Source organism: Phoca vitulina, unplaced genomic scaffold (assembly GCF_004348235.1).
Source record: "Phoca vitulina isolate PV1807 unplaced genomic scaffold, GSC_HSeal_1.0 scaffold35, whole genome shotgun sequence".
NCBI lineage: Eukaryota > Metazoa > Chordata > Mammalia > Carnivora > Phocidae > Phoca > Phoca vitulina.
In genome coordinates, this window is record NW_022589738.1 from 11,381,521 (window position 1) to 11,397,863 (window position 16,343).

General features: G+C 35.0%; 1 protein-coding gene across 3 annotated transcripts in view; it reads left to right on the forward strand.

The window, feature by feature from the left end:
- Positions 1-16,343, forward strand: part of SYTL5 (synaptotagmin like 5) — a 243,601-nt gene that overhangs the window by 197,859 nt on the left and 29,399 nt on the right. For 2 of the 3 annotated variants that reach the window (XM_032426709.1, XM_032426710.1), the window contains 2 exons: positions 1,109-1,241; positions 2,914-3,020. In XM_032426709.1, coding sequence (XP_032282600.1) covers positions 1,109-1,241; positions 2,914-3,020 — 240 coding nt within the window. The remainder of the gene's footprint in view (positions 1-1,108; positions 1,242-2,913; positions 3,021-16,343) is intronic. The other variant, XM_032426711.1, reaches the window with a different exon arrangement.

Consider the following 16,343-nt stretch of genomic DNA (forward strand, 5'->3'; position numbering starts at 1 on the left):
GATGAAAAGTAGAGGATAGGGAACAGAGTCAATAATACTGTAATAACATTGTATGCTGACAGATGGTGACCACACTTACTGTGGTGAGCATTGCATACTGTATACAATTGTTGAATCGCTGTGTTATCTACCTGAAACTAATATTCTATGTGAACTTCAATAAAACTAGTCAGTATCTAAATACTGAATATAAAAACTAAATATTTATTTAAAATATCAACTCTTCCTATAATGCAACTTCAGAAAAATAAATCACGAACTTAAAAAAAAAGCAGAGGCTATGAGCAGATTCTATATAAATATTTTTAAGGAAAAGCCAAAAGGCATTCAGACAGATTGAATAATAATAGAAGATTTCTTTCAATACTTATAGTCTGAATTGTACTTGCTGATAAGGTAAAAGGCATATTTAAAATTTCATAAATATTTATACTAAGCTCAGCAAGTGGTACTGTTCCGTAGCCGGAAAAGTGCATGGAGAGCTGATGATTCCCCTTACTTCTTGGCAACCTAACAAGGAATGATATTCAAAATATTTAGTAACTGATATGGCTGAGGCACTGAGCAATCAGCCGGACTCTGGCCCAAGGCTAGAGTATCCTGGGAGCCCTTCTATGCCATGTGTTAACCTGGATTGTGGATCATGGTCTTCTGTTAAATGGGGGTAGAGGAGGTAGGGGGTGGTTGAGGAAACAGGGTGTTGAGAGTGGGGATAAACATAGGACCAAACAGAGTACTAAGCTTGAGTATTACTCTGGGGATGTGAAGCTAGCCAGATTCTTATATAGAGTTCATGTAAGATTGGAGGTACTTATATCATCTTTCTTGCCAACCATGTAGTAGAACACACACAATTTTGTGAATGAAGAATTATTTTGAACTTTTGTGCTACTTAACAAACCTCTTGGTATAGATTTTATAGAGCAATTATTGATAGTAAGCTTTAGAGTTATATGGACTTCTGATGAGGATCCCCCCCAAATGTCAACTAGCTCCTAAAGAGAAATACAACACAAATATGGTTATACTGAAGTATATTCATATGGGAGCCTTTTAAAGTAAATTACAGTCATTATAATGTTTTTTTTTTTCATTTTTACTTTGTGAGAAGGAACATGGTTTTGAAAATTCCGTGGATTTGGCTGCCATTGAAAGCATGTACAAGGACCTCCCAAAGAGTCATCGCAGAAACGTTTCTGGTACACCTTCCATCGCAGTGTCTGAGATCTCCCTCTCCTCAGGTAGGTATTTACAGCATGATTACTCTTTTTTTTTTTTAAATGACTGAATCATTTGAAATTAACTGCCTTGTGTGACATTAAATGAATGTTCCATGTTTTAGAAAATAACCGTTTGTTCTTGGACCCATCATGTAGGCCCGTTCCATAAGAACAGCTTAAATGTGGACCCAGGTAATGAATGCCCTGAGCCTCTTGCATTCATGCAAAATCCATTTATTAAGTGTATACACTTGTCAGTCATCACCACCACTTTTCAGAGCTATACCAAACGTTAGTACAGGAGTGTAGGAAATATAATTGGTTCACTTGATGGAAAGATACAGGCGCTTTCCCAGAATTCAAGGAAATGATAGTTCATTTGACATGGTGGTCATAAATGCCCTATATCTAGACAGATTAATTATCCTGTGGTTTAAATAAAAAGTTATTTGCAAGCAGCATTAAGGTATTAATAACAACCCTTTTCGTTTGTATGGTACATTCAAATACGGTATATCATTTCACTTCTTCATCACAACAACCCTGGGAAGCAGGTATTATTTGTGTTGTAATTTTATTACCTATAAATAAGGAAATTCTTTAGAGAAATTTGCCATAGTTATGAAGCTTATGTCCCCTGTGTCAAATTAAAATCATGACAAAATCCTCAACAAGAGAAAGGTAACTTACCTAATGATATTTGCATAAAGCCTGAGGCTGGATTCTGTATGCTGAGTTGGGGAGTCTTTCTGGTCAGGAAACTCCCAAAGCATTCTAAATATATGTAGTTATTGTTGCATTTTGTTCAGGATGACAAGATTGGTTCTCCCGTTAAAAGAAAAATTTTAAACTAATATAGAAGCCCACCTCATAGATCGTTTTGCTACTACTTCTAGTCAACAGCTCCTGTTTATTGAGTACATACTCTGTGTCAGGCACTGTCCTAAGTACTTCTGCATTATTTAATTTACCATTTCAAACTCAAGTATGTGATTGCTCTCTTTAATCTTTCTCATTATAAGCAACTATATCTCAGCAGGACTTTGATATAGAACTGTTCTGTGTAAGTAACCTGTGTCTTAGTAAGCTGTCCACAGCATGACTGAGTTGTGCATTGTTCTTCAAATTATGTTTTTAAAAGCAAGATGTTCCTCTGATGAAAGAATGTTCTGGTGCCCAAAGAAATAGAACTTCTCAGTTTACCTATAGCCGCTCCCTTTTCGTATGAAAGAAAGTTGCTATATCATTTAATAGCATTTTATGTCAGATATGAAAACACAGTGAATTCTCTAAGTATATAAATCAAGAATGATTCACGCTTTATTTTTTTCTATGGGCTCATTATATTTTAAGGCCCCATTCAATGAGAGTTTTTCAGTCTATGAGAAAAACAGGAAACTTAGTTTAAAAATTTGCATTTTACAATAGAACATTTAGCTTCCTTTAATCAAAGATGAAATGAACACATCACTGTTGGTAATGCAATTCAAGAAAATTTCAAAACACTAAGAAAAAAGAGAAGCACGTTAGTATAAACAGCATGAAGTTATTGACTCTGACTGTTGCTTTCATGACACCCTATGCCCTGTGCCTAGAAAGAATGGGAATAAAGATAAAACATTTGCAATGAAAACTGAAATCTTCTAACAAAATAAGCTGATTCATATCTCTCCTTCTCTTTTCATTCCTCCAGACCGGAGTCGATCTGAGTTAGATCTGACTGGGTCCTTTCCAGAAGACTTAGAGAATACTGCAAACATAAGAAGCAGGTCTGTCCCTGGGGCTTTAGACAAAGACTTGGTAAGTTGGATGTGGAAGAAAGTCTAATGATCATGAGGAAAGGGCACAGTCTTGTTCCAAACCTTTCCACGTTTAGGTGAGAATAAAGTAAAGATACAGGATAATCCATTCCTATTAGTCTTCACATTCAATATATAAAAACAACTAAAGAATGACTTAGAAAAGCTAACTGGTAATCAGGATAATGAATGAAGATTTTCACTAAAAAAAAAAATACCTGTTGGGAATTTCAGTTCCTGGCTTAACATCATTTAATCTAAACCTGGAAAGTGAAAGATCCCAACATTTCCTAAACCAAATATTACTAGACTTAGCTGACTGTATAGCTTATATGAACATTTCTATGTCTGAAGTTACCCCTAATAAACTACCTTCGTAACAAACTAAATTATATGAAAATTAATGTTTATGTGAACTCATTTATGAAATTAGAAGGTTGAGTTAGATTATTTTTAAGGTTCCTCCCAGTTCTAATATCTTGATTCTGATTTCTGTAATTGCTATAATGCAATTTGAACTCCTTGGAAGAAAGATATAACACACATGTTAAATGACATTAATGTAATTTTCCTAAGCAAGCCAGGAAACTTAGTTCTAAAATTCAATGTTATTTACTAGAGTAAAGAAACCTGGGAAGTATTTTTTAAATCCACCACAGAAAGCAGGGGTGGGGGAGGGCTATAAGATCGAATGGTTTCAAAGCTTACTTCTGTTCAACCTTTAAAGAACAGCTAATTCCAATGTTATTAAACTGTTCCTGATCCTAGAGAACTCAATAACTGACATTAAAAATGCACTAGAGGGAATCAACAGCAAATTAGAATATGCAGAAGAACAAATCAACAATCTGGAAGACAGGGTAATGGAAAGCAATCAAGCTGAGCAGCAAAAAGAAAAAAGAATAATACAAAATGATAATAAATAGCTTATGGGAACTCAGCACTATCATTAAGCATAATAACATTTACATTATAGGGATCCCAGAAGAAAAAGAGAAAAGGGGGCAGGAAACTTATTTAAGAAATAATAGCTGAAAGCTTACCCAATCTGGGCAAGGAAACACACAACCAAATACAAAAGGCACAGAGAGTCTCCAATAAAATCAACCCAAGGAAGTCCACATCAAGACACATAATAATTAAAATGGCAAAAAATAGTGATAAAGACAGAATTTTAAAAGCAAGAGAAAATACTTAAATACAAGGGAAACACCATGAGGCTATCACCTGAGTTTTTATCAGAAACTTTCCAGGTCAGAAGGAAGTGGCATGATATATTCAAAGTGCTGAAAGAAAAAAAAAAAAAAAACTACAACCAAGAATACCTAGCAAAGTTATTCAGAATTGAAAAAGAGATAGTTTCCTAGATAAGCAAAAGTTAAAGGACTTCAACACTAAAACTGTATCAGGAAAAAATAGAAGATTTGAATAGACCATTTAGTGGCAATGAAATTGAATCAGTAATCAAAAAACTCCCAACAAACAAAAGTCCAGGACTAGATGGTTTCACAGGTGAATTCTACCAAATATTTAAAGAAGAGTTCATACCTATTCATCTCAAAATTTCCAAAAAATAGAAGAGGAGGAAAACTTTCAGATTCATTCTGTAAGGCCAGCATTATGCTGATATCAAAACTAGATAAAGACATGATGAAGAAATAAAACTGTAGGCCAATATCTCTGCTGAACATAGATGCAGAAATCCTCAATAAAATATTAGTAAACTGAATCCAACAATACATTTAAAAAATCATCTGCAGGGTGCCTGGGTGGCTCAGTCTTTAAGCGTCTGCTTTCAGCTCAGGTCATGATCCCAGGGTCCTGGGATCGAGCCCCGCATCGGGCTCCCTCCTGGGCAGGAAGCCTGCTTCTCCCTCTCCCACTCTCCCTGCTTGTGTTCCCTCTCTTGCTGTCTCTCTCTGTGTCAAATAAATAAATAAAATATTAAAAAAATAAAAATCTTTCGCCACCATCAAGTGGGATTTATTCCAGGGATGCAAGGGTGGTTCAGTATTCACAAATCAATTAACATGATACATCACATTTACAAGAGAAGGGAAAAAAATATGATCATCTCAGTAGATGCAGAAAAAGCATTTGGCAAAGTACAATATCCATTCATAATAAAAACTCTGAACTAAGGGGGGTTAGAGGGAACATATCTCAACATAAAGGCCATATATGAAAAAACTTAGAGCTAACATCAGCCTGAGAACTTTTCCTCCAAGATCAGGAACAAGACAAGGATGTCCACTCTCACCACTTTTATTCAACATAGTACTGGAAGCCCTAGCCACAGCAATCAGACAACATAAAGAAACAGAAGGCATCCAAATTGGTAAGGAAGAAGTAAAACTTGCACTATTTGCAAATGACATGATACTGTATATAGAAAACCCTAAAGACTCCACCAAAAAACTATTAGAACTGATAAATGAATTCAGTAAAGTCACAAGATATAAAATTAATACACAGAAATCTGTTGCATTTCTGTACACTAATAATGAAGTAGCAAAAAGAGAAATTAAGAAAATGATCCCGTTTGCAATTGCACCAAAAAGAACAAAATACGTAGAAATAAACTTAACCAAGAAGGTGAAAGACATATACTCTGAAAACTTAAATAAACAGTGATGAAAGAACCTGAAGAGGACATAAGCTAATGGAAAGATATTCAATGCTTATGCATTGGAAGAACATATATTGTTAAAATGTCCCTACTACCCAAAGTAATCTACAGATTTAATGCAATCCCTATCAAAATACCAACAACATTTTTCACTAGAACTAGAACAAATAACCCTAAAATTCGTATGGAACCACCAAAGACCCCAAATAGCCAAAGCAATCTTGAAAAAGAAGAACAAAGCTGGAGGCATCACAATCCCAGGTTTTAAGCTATACTTCAAAGCTGTAATAATCAAAACAGTATGGTACTGGCACAAAAATATTCACAGAGATCAATGGAACAGAATAGAGAGCCCAGAAATAAATCCATGCTTATATGGTCAGTTAATCTATTACAAAGGAGGCAAGAATATGCAGGGGGAAAAGACAGTCTTTCCAAGAAATGATGCGGGAAAACTGGACAACAACATGCAAAAGAATGAAACTGGACTACTTTCTTACAGTATACATAACAATAAACTCAAAAGGGATGAAGGGCCTAAATGTGAGACCGGAAACCATAAAACTTCTAGCAGAAAACATACGGTAATTTTTTCACATCAGCTGTAGAAACATTTTTCTGGATGTGTCTCCTCCAGCAAAGGAAACAAACATAAAATTAAACTATTGGGACCACACCAAAATAACAAGGTTTTGTCCCACAAAGGAAACCATCAACCAAAAAAAAAAAAGCTATTTGCAAATGATTTATCCATTAAGGAGTTAATATCCAAAATATGTAATGAACTTATACAACTCAACACTGAGGAAAAAACAATCCAATTAAACAATGAGCAGAGGACCTTAATAAATATTTTTTCCAAAGAAGACATACAGATTGTCAACAGACACTTGAAAAGATGCTCAACATCACTAAGCATCAGAGAAAGGCAAATTAAAACCACAATCTGCTATTACTTTACACCTGTCAGAATGGCTAAAATCAAAAAGACAAGAAATAACAAGTGTTGATGAAGATGTGGAGAAAAAGGAACCCTCATGCACTGTTGGTGGGAATGCAAATTGATGAAGCGCCTGTGGAAAACAGTATGACAGGTCCTCAAAAATTTAAAAATGGAATCATCATCTAATCCAGTAATTCCACTATTGGGTATTTATCCAAATAAAACAAAAACATTAATTTGAAAAGATATATGCACCCCTATATTTATCACTGCACTATTTGCAATAGCCAAGCTATTGAAGCAGTCTAAGTGTGCATCCATAGATGAGCAGATAAAGAAGATGTGGTATATATATACAATGGAACAGTACTCAGCCTTAAAGAAGAATGAAATCTTGCCATTTGCAACAGCATGGATGGACCCAGAGGGTATAAATCTACATGAAATAAGTCTGAGAAAGACAAATACCTTATGATTTCACTTATATGTGAAATCTAAAAAGAAATGAATAAACAAACAAAAAGCATAAGTAGACCTATAAATACAGAGAACAACCTGGTTATTGCCAGAGCAGACCGGGGTGGGGGTGGGGGATGGATGAAATAAAGGGGATTAAGAGTACACTTAACTTGCTGAGCACTGAGAAATACTTGGAATTGTGGAATCATTATATCATACACCTTAAACTAATATAACACTGTATGTTAGTTATACTTAATTTAAAAAGATATTGAATTAAATGGGACGCCTGGGTGGCTCAGTTGGTTAAGCATCTGACTCTTGATTTCGGCTCAGGTCATGATCTCAGGGTCGTGAGATTGAGCCCTGCATCAAGCTCCATGCTGACCAGGGAGTCTGCTTGAGACTCTCTCTCTCCCTCTGCCCCTCCCCCCCACACACACTTGCATGTGTGTGCTCTCTTTCTCAAACAAATCTAAAAGCAAAGGATATTGAATTAGTAATTTAAAATCTTCCCCTAAAGAAATGCTGAGGGATAAATTGCTTCATTGGTGAAGTCTATCACATATTTGAAAATGAAATAATATCAATTCTTCATAAACTTACTCAGAAAATTACTTCCCAACTCATTTTGTGAAGCCAGCATTACCTTGACACCAAAGCTAGAGAAAGACATTGTAAGAAAGGAAAACTACAGAATAATATCCATTATGAATACAGATGGAAAAACATTTATAAAGTATTAGAAAACTAAGTCCAGTAACAAAAAAGGATTGCACGCCATAACCAAGTGGGATTTATTCCATAGATGCAAGATTGATTTAGCATTTAAAAAATAAATTACTGTAATACAGCATATCAATATAATAAAAGACAATAACCATATCATCTCAATAGATGCAGAAAAAGCATTTGACAAAATTCAACATCTATAATAAAACTCGAAAAAATAGGAGTGAACTTTCTTAGTCTAATAAAGGGCATCTACAAAATTCCTACAGTTAACATCATACATGATGGCAAAAAAAAAAAAAAATGCTTTCCCCCCCAGTGCAGGAACGAGGTGGAAAGATTATCACCTTCATCATTTCTTTTTTTTTTTTTTAAGATTTTATTTATTTATTGACAGAGAGACAGCAAGAGCAGGAACACAAGCAGGGGGAGTGGGAGAAGGAGAAGCAGGTTTCCCACTGAGCAGGGAGCCCTATGTGGGAATCGATCCCAGGACCCTAGGATCATGACCTGAGCCAAAGGCAGACGCTTAACGACTGAGCCACCCAGGCGCCCCCACCTTCATCATTTCTGTTCAACATTTTACAGGAGCTTCTAGCCAATGCAGTAAGGAAGGGGAAAAAGAAAAGAAAGTAAAAAGGAAAAATAAAAAGGAGGAAATAGAAGAAAGGAAGGTATCTCATTGGAAAGAAAGAAGTAATAACTGCTTTATATGCAGTTGACATGATTCTGTATGTGGGAAATCCTAAAGAATCTAGAAAAATATTACTAGAACTAATAAGTTCACCAAGGTTGTAAGATATAAGATCAAAATACAAAAATCAATTGTATTTCTGTATATCAGCAATGAACAATCTGAAATGAAATTAATATAATTCCATTAAGAATAGCATGAAAAAGAATAAAATACTTAGGAATAAAATTGTCAAAAAACTATAAGACAGTTGTATTGAAATTTAGAAAAATATTGCTGAGCTAAATTAAAGAAGATCTAAATAAATAGACATTGTATGTGCATGGATTAGAAGATTCAATATTCTCTCCAAATGAATCTATAAACTCAACACAAACCCTATTAAGATCTAAGCAGGCTATCTTGTGGAAATAGACATGCTGATTCTAAAATTTATATGGAAATGCAGAGGATCCAGAATAAGAAAACAAATTTCAAAGAACAAAGTTGGAAGACTTTCTCTAAAGATTTCAAAACTTTGCATACAGCTAAGTAATCAGTATAGTGCAGTATTGGCATAAACATAGGCAATCAAAAGAATATAATTGAGAGTCCAGAAACAAGCCCTTATATTTTTAGTCAGTTGATTTTTGACAATTCAATGAGGAAAGGATCTTTTCATCAAATCATGATAGGACAATTGGATATCCATATGCCATAAAACAAACAAACAAACAAACAAAAAAACCCAAAACACACACCATGAATAAAAACTGACTCAAAATGGATTATATCCCTAAATGTAAAAACTAAAACTATAAAATTTCTAAAATGAAACCTAGGAGAAAATCTTTAAGACTTCAAGTTAGGCAAAGAATTCTTAGATAGGATACCAAATGTATGATGCATGATACATTCAAGAAAAACAATGATAAATTTTATCAGTTTAAAATTTTTGTATCTCAAAAGACATTATAAAAATGAAAAGACAAAAAATAAACTCATAGAAGAAAACATAAAAAAAATGAAAAGCCATAGACTTGAGTAAAATATTTGCAAATCATGTATTTGAAAAAGAACTTGTAGCTAGAATATATAAAGAACCCCTACAATCAATATAAAAAAGACAAATAATCCTATTAGAAAATGTGTAAAAGATTTGAATAGATATTTTGCCAAAGGAGATTTATAAATATTAAATAACCATGTGGAAAGATGCATCATTAATTAGAGAAATGAACTATTAAAACCACAATGAGATATCACTTAATACCTACTAGAATGGTTATAAGCAAAAAGACAGGACATCTGCAAAGATGTACAGAAATTGAAGCCCTTCTACACTGCTGTTTAGGAAGGTAAAATGGTACAGACACTCTGGAATAAAAGTTTGGTAGTATCTTTAAAAAGTAAAACATATAGGGGTGCCTGGGTGGCTCAGTCGTTAAGCGTCTGCCTTCGGCTCAGGTCATGATCCCAGGGTCCTGGGATCCAGCCCTGCCATCGGGCTCCCTGCTTGGCGGGAAGCCTGCTTCTACCTCTCCCACTCCCTCTGCTTGTGTTCCCTCTCTCGCTGTGTCTCTCTCTGTCAAATAAAGAAAATCTTAAAAAAAGAAAAAAAAAAGTAAAACATATAGTTACTATACAACCCAGCATTTCCATTCCGAAGTGTCTGTCCAAGAGAAGTGAAAAGCTATGTCCACACAAAGATGTGCACACAAATGTTCATAGATATATTAGTCCTAATAGCCAAAGAGTGGAAATAATCCAGATACCCATCAGCTGGTGAATAAATAAATTATAATTGTATTCCATACAATGGAATAATATTCAGTACTAAAAAGGAATGAAGTACTGATTCATACTACGGGATGGATGAACCTAAAAAACACAGTGCTTAATGAAAGAAGCCAGGCACAAAAGGCCACATATTGTATGATTCCATTTATATGAAATATCTGGAAAAGGCCAATCTATGGAGAAAGTAAAGCAGATTAATGGCTTCTAAGGGAGTGGGGATTGATTGCAAACAGGCATGAGGAAACATATTGGGCTGATGGATATGTTTTAAAACTGGATTATGTTGATGTTTGCACAACTGTAAATTTGCTAAAAGTCACTGGAGTGTATACTTAGAGTTGGCAAATTTTATGGTTTGTAAATTATACCTCAGTAAAGCTGTGGGAAATAAGTAAACAACATGGAGAGTAGCTGACAAAACTTTGGCAATATATCAATAATTGTAAGTTGCATGATCAGTTACAAGGGTTCATTATACTGTTTCCTCTATTTTTGTGGATGTTTGAAAGTTTTTATATCTTTTTTTAAATAAAGAAATATGAGAACTAATAGTTTACATGCTAACAACTGGGCAGTAGCATACCCAAGAAGAGCAAAAGACTAAAAATATAGAAAAGGGATTATTTGAAGAAATAATTGGGATATATGTCTCAGAATTAAAGAAAAATCTGTCTCTATCGGAAAGTGCCAAAGATGAGATATAAGTAACAACTTACACCTAGGGACATTATAGTGAAATCTAAGAATATCAGTCATAAGAGAAAATTCTAAAAAAAAAAACTTCTAGAGAGAAATCCTATTACATACACATGAACAAGAATCAAATTAATATCAAGAGTTTTCAACAACAGTAGGTACAAGATAAAAAGGCTCAAACTGAAATAGTTTTAAATGAAATACTCAGGAGAAAGAAATCCCAGGAACTGTTGCAAGGGATATAAAAAGTAAAGGAGATTATATAGCTAGTAAAGTTGCTGTCTTCATAAATATAAAGCTAAGACCAAAGAAATGAGAGAGAATGTATACATAACAACTCAGACTTTAAATTCTGTTAAAAATCATACTCAGCATGTTCTCTGACCTTGACACAATTACGATAGGTATTAATAACAAAAACATAAGTTATCCCACAAATCTGCCAAGTAAAAACACACCACTAAGTAATTACTGGGTTAAAGAAGAAGAAATCATAATAAGCATATAAAAACAATCAGAACTATATGAAAATAACAATACTACCAAAAAAAACGTAAAGAATGCAGCAAAAGTCTCACTTGGGAGAAAATTTTATAGCCTTAAATATTTATATGAGAGAGGAAGAAAGGGTGAAAATTATTCACTATGAATCTAACTTTTAGTTAGAAGGATTACACACTAAACTCAAAATAAAAATAAAGATATAATTAAGAATAGAAATCTAAAAAAAATTAACTATAAAACAAAGATAAAATACAAAACAAATGTCAGTTCTTTGAAAAAAAACTAACAAGGTAAATAATCTCTGGAAAGATCATCAAGGAAAAAATACAGAAGGCAAAAACAATACTATGAATGAAAAAGTAAATGTAACTATAGATAAGAGATATAATATCAACAATGATATACCAAGAATTTTGAAAACTTAGATGAAGGGGCGCCTGGGTGGCTCAGTCGGTTAAGCGTCTGCCTTTGGCTCAGGTCATGATCCCAGGGTCCTGGGATTGAGCCCCGCATCAGGCTCCCTGCTCATCAGGGAGCCTGCTTCTCCCTCTCTCTCTGCTGCTCCCCCTGCTTGTGCTCTATCCCTCTCTCTCTCAAATAAATAATAAAATCTTAAAAAAAAAGAAAAAAAAGAAAACTTAGATGAAATGAATAAATTTCTATAAAAATATGATTTCCCCAAACTTGAAATTTCCAGACAGGATAAATAAAACTGAAACAGTTAGAAATCTTCTCATAAAGAAAAAAATCACTACATCAAAAACTAATGATGTACTGTATGGTGACTAACATAACATAATAAAAAAAATTTTTTTAATTAAAAGAAAAAAAAATCAGACCTAAATGACTTTATTGACAAGCTCTATGACACTTTCAAGGAAATTATAATGCTAAATATTATACAAACTTTTGTAGTAAAATATATATATAACATAAAATTCACTATTTTACCTATTTTTAAGTCTACAGTTCTGTGACATAAAGTACATTCATATTGTACAACCATCCCTGCCACCCATCTCCAGAAAGTTTTCATCTCTCCCAGTTGAAATTCTGTACCTGTTTTTTAAAAGATTTTATTTACTTCCTTAGAGAGAACATGAGCAGGGGGAGGGGCAGGGTGAGAGGGAGAGAGAATCCCAAGCAGATTCCATGCTGAGCATGGAGCCTGATGCGGGACTCGATCTTATGACCCTGAGATCCTGACCTGAGTCCAGACCAAGAGTCCACACTTAACCAACTGAGCCACCCAGGCACCCCTGAAATTCTGTACCTGTTATAGTAAATCTCCATTTCCCCATCCATCCAGCCCCTGGCATCCACCATTCTCTCTGTCTCTATGCATTCGATTACTCTAGAAACCTCATATAAGAGCATACAAACTTTTTAAAACAATTGAAAAAGGAGTATTTCCAACTCTATTATTGAGGCCAGTGCAAACCAGATATCAAAAGCAGACATAGGCATTTTGAAAAAGGAAATAACAAGCTCATTGTATTCCTGAGTATAGATGGAAACATCCTAACCAAAATTTTAGCAAATTGTAATCAGTCATGTCTAGGAAACATAAAACACCGTGACCAAGCTGGATTTATCACAGGTTTACAATTACTTTTGTGGTAAGCTTTTTTTTTTTTAGAATGGTTTTAGATTTATAGAAAATTTAATACAAAAAATTCCCATGTACCCCATACCCAATCTGTCTTATTAACATCTTGTATTTATAAGGTACATTTGTGACAACCAATATTGATATATTAAAATTAACTAAAGTCCATACTTTATTCAGTTTTCCTTGTTTCTTACCAAACGTTCCTTTTCTGTTCCAGAATCCCATCCAAAATACTGCATTACATTTCATTGTCATGTCTTCTTAGGCTCCCCATGGCTGTGACAGTTTCTCAGATTTTCCTTGTTTTTGATTAACTGTTGTTTTGAGGTCAGGTATTTTGTAAAATTTTCCCTTAATTTGGGTTTGTCTGATGTTTTTCTCATGATCAGAAAGGGGTCATGTATTTTTGGAAGGAAGACCACAGTGACAAAATGCCATTCTCACCATATTATGCCCAGGGTACTGTTAAAAATCAAAATTCAGCTGAGTAAATTTGAAGATCTAATTGGCTTTATTAAACGATTAGTGAATCAGGCAGCATCCCACCTAGCAAGAAGAGGGGAGCTCTGAGGAGGTGCACAAAATGGAAAGTTTTAATATGAAGGAGGGTAGGGCAAGAAAGTTATTAGCAATAGAAAAGGAGTGTTCTAAACAAGGTAGCTTTTCCTTAGGGGAAAAAGCAAGGGGTCTTATCATGTAGATTACTTCATCTTCCTTTGGGGGATGGAGAGGGCTCAAGTAGTAGACTCATTGTTGCCATCAGAAATTCCTGACTGACAGGTTAAGACTACATTTCTGCAGGAGGTTGAAACTGCAACTGGATGAGGTATTAAGCCCTAGTTTGAGGACTCAGCCTTAAGCAATGCCATTTGGGGCCTGTGGGGGTTTTTTGTTTTGGTTTGGTTTTTTGTTTTTCTTTTTGGCTTCTTTTTTAAGATTTATTTATTTATTTATTTGAGAGAGAGAGAGAGAGAGAGAGAGGAGGGGCAGAGGGAGAGAGAATCTCAAGCAGACTCCACACTGAGTGCAGAACACAATGCAGGGCTCGATCTCATGACCCTGAGATCACGACCTGAGGCAAAATCAAGAGTCAGCTGCTTAACTGACTGTACCACCCAGGCGCCCCATTTTGTTTTTTGTTTTTTTTTAAGATTTTATTTATTTATTTGACAGAGAGAGAGAGACCAAGTAGGCAGAGAGGCAGCCAGAGGGAGAGGGAGAAGCAGGCTCCCCGCGGAGCAGGGAGCCCGATGCGGGGCTCGATCCCAGGACCCTGGGATCATGACCTGAGCTGAAGACAGCCGCTTAACCGGCTGAGCCACCCAGGTGCCCCATTTTGTTTTTACACCACATACTATCAACATGACATTACTGTTGATGCTGACTTTGAACACCTGACTGAGGTACTGTTTGTCAGGTTTCTCCACTATAAAGTTACTCATTTCTAACTTTTCTATCTAGTGCTCTTTGGAACAAAGTCACTATGTACAGCCCACACTGACAGAGTTATGTTCCACCTTCTTAAAGATGGAATATCTACATAAATTATCTAGAATATTTTTGCATGGGAAATTTGTCTCATCTCCATCCATTTATTATTCAGTCATTTATTAATATCAGTATACTGATGGATATTTATTTTATACTTTGAGTTATAATCTAATATTACTTTATTTTATTTTTTTAAAGACTTTATTTATTTGACAGAGACACAGCAAGAGAGGGAACACAAGCAGGGGGAGTGGGAGAGTGAGAAGCAGGCTTCCCGTGGAGCAGGGAGCCCGATGCGGGGCTCGATCCCAGGACCCTGGGATCATGACCCGAGCCGAAGGCAGATGCTTAACGACTAAGCCACCCAGGCACCCCTACTTTATCTTATTGCTCAAATTTTTCCAGCTTTGGTCATTGGGAGCTGTTTCAGTTGGCTCTTGTGATCCTTTGACATACTTCTCTCACTGTGGATTGGTTTTTTTTGATGTTGTTGTTTTTGTTTTTGTTAGTTTGTTTTTGTCTTGAGCACATTCTTACTTTCTAGATCTACAAGTTGCTCCAGCTCATCTTGTGAGCTCATCAGTGAAAAAGGCAAATATATCAATATAAAAATAAGCAAGCTTTGAAAAAGTACTTCACAAACCAGGAAATTTAGTTGGCCAATGATCAGAAAAAGGTACTCAACTTAATAATAAGTTTTAGTGAGCCTTCCCCTTACTAATTTTCACATAAACATCTACTGGATTAGCAAGAGAGAAAAAAAAAATCTGACAATACCAATTTTCGGGAGACAAGAATATCGAGCAGAGGGCACTCTCATATGTTGCTGGTTAGACTGTAAATTGGTACAATTACTCCCAATTGTTTGACATTATCTTAAAAGTAATATCAATAACCATGTGGAGATATGCATGCCTTATGACATGGCAGTTCTTCTCACTGGGGCATACCTAAGGGAAACTTGTGTTTCTATGCATCAAGGTACATATTCAAGAATATTCATAGCAACTGTGTTAATAATGGGAAAAATCTAGAAACAACCCAAATAATAAATAAAAATGAACAAACTACAATAACATGAAACAACTTGGATGACTCTTAAAAGACTATAATGTTGAGACAAAGAGGCAAAACACAAAAGAGTATATAACATTTAATTCCATTTACATTAAATTCAAAAACAGGCAAAACAAAATCATATTGTTTAGGAATGTATGCTTAGGTAGTAAAACTATAAAGAAAAACAAAGATGTGATTACCATAAGAGTTAAGATATTATTTCAAAGATGGGGGAGAAAGGGGTTTGTGATATGGACAGAACACAAAGAGGTCTTCTACTTGGGCACCGTATCGTATTATGCTGTACATTTATATTTTATGTACTTTTCTATATGTGTTATATTTTATAATAAAATTCTTTTTTATTCTAAAGCACGGGATTCTTTTTTTTTTTTTTTTTTTAAAGATTTTATTTATTTATTTGAGAGAGAGAGAACACATGAGAGGGGATAGGGTCAGAGGATGAAGCAGACTCCCTGCCGAGCAGGGAGCCCGATGCGGGACTCGATCCAGGGACTCCAGGATCATGACCTGAGCCGAAGGCAGTCACTTAACCAACTGAGCCACCCAGGCGCCCTAAAGCACAGGATTCTATATAGAGAACAATCTCAAGTTATGAAACTGGTTAAAAGACATGATGACTATCCATTAGGTGTGCACAATATTATATGATTTTTCACATAAACAAGGAGAAAGGCATGAAATGTAATATGTAAAATACTGATT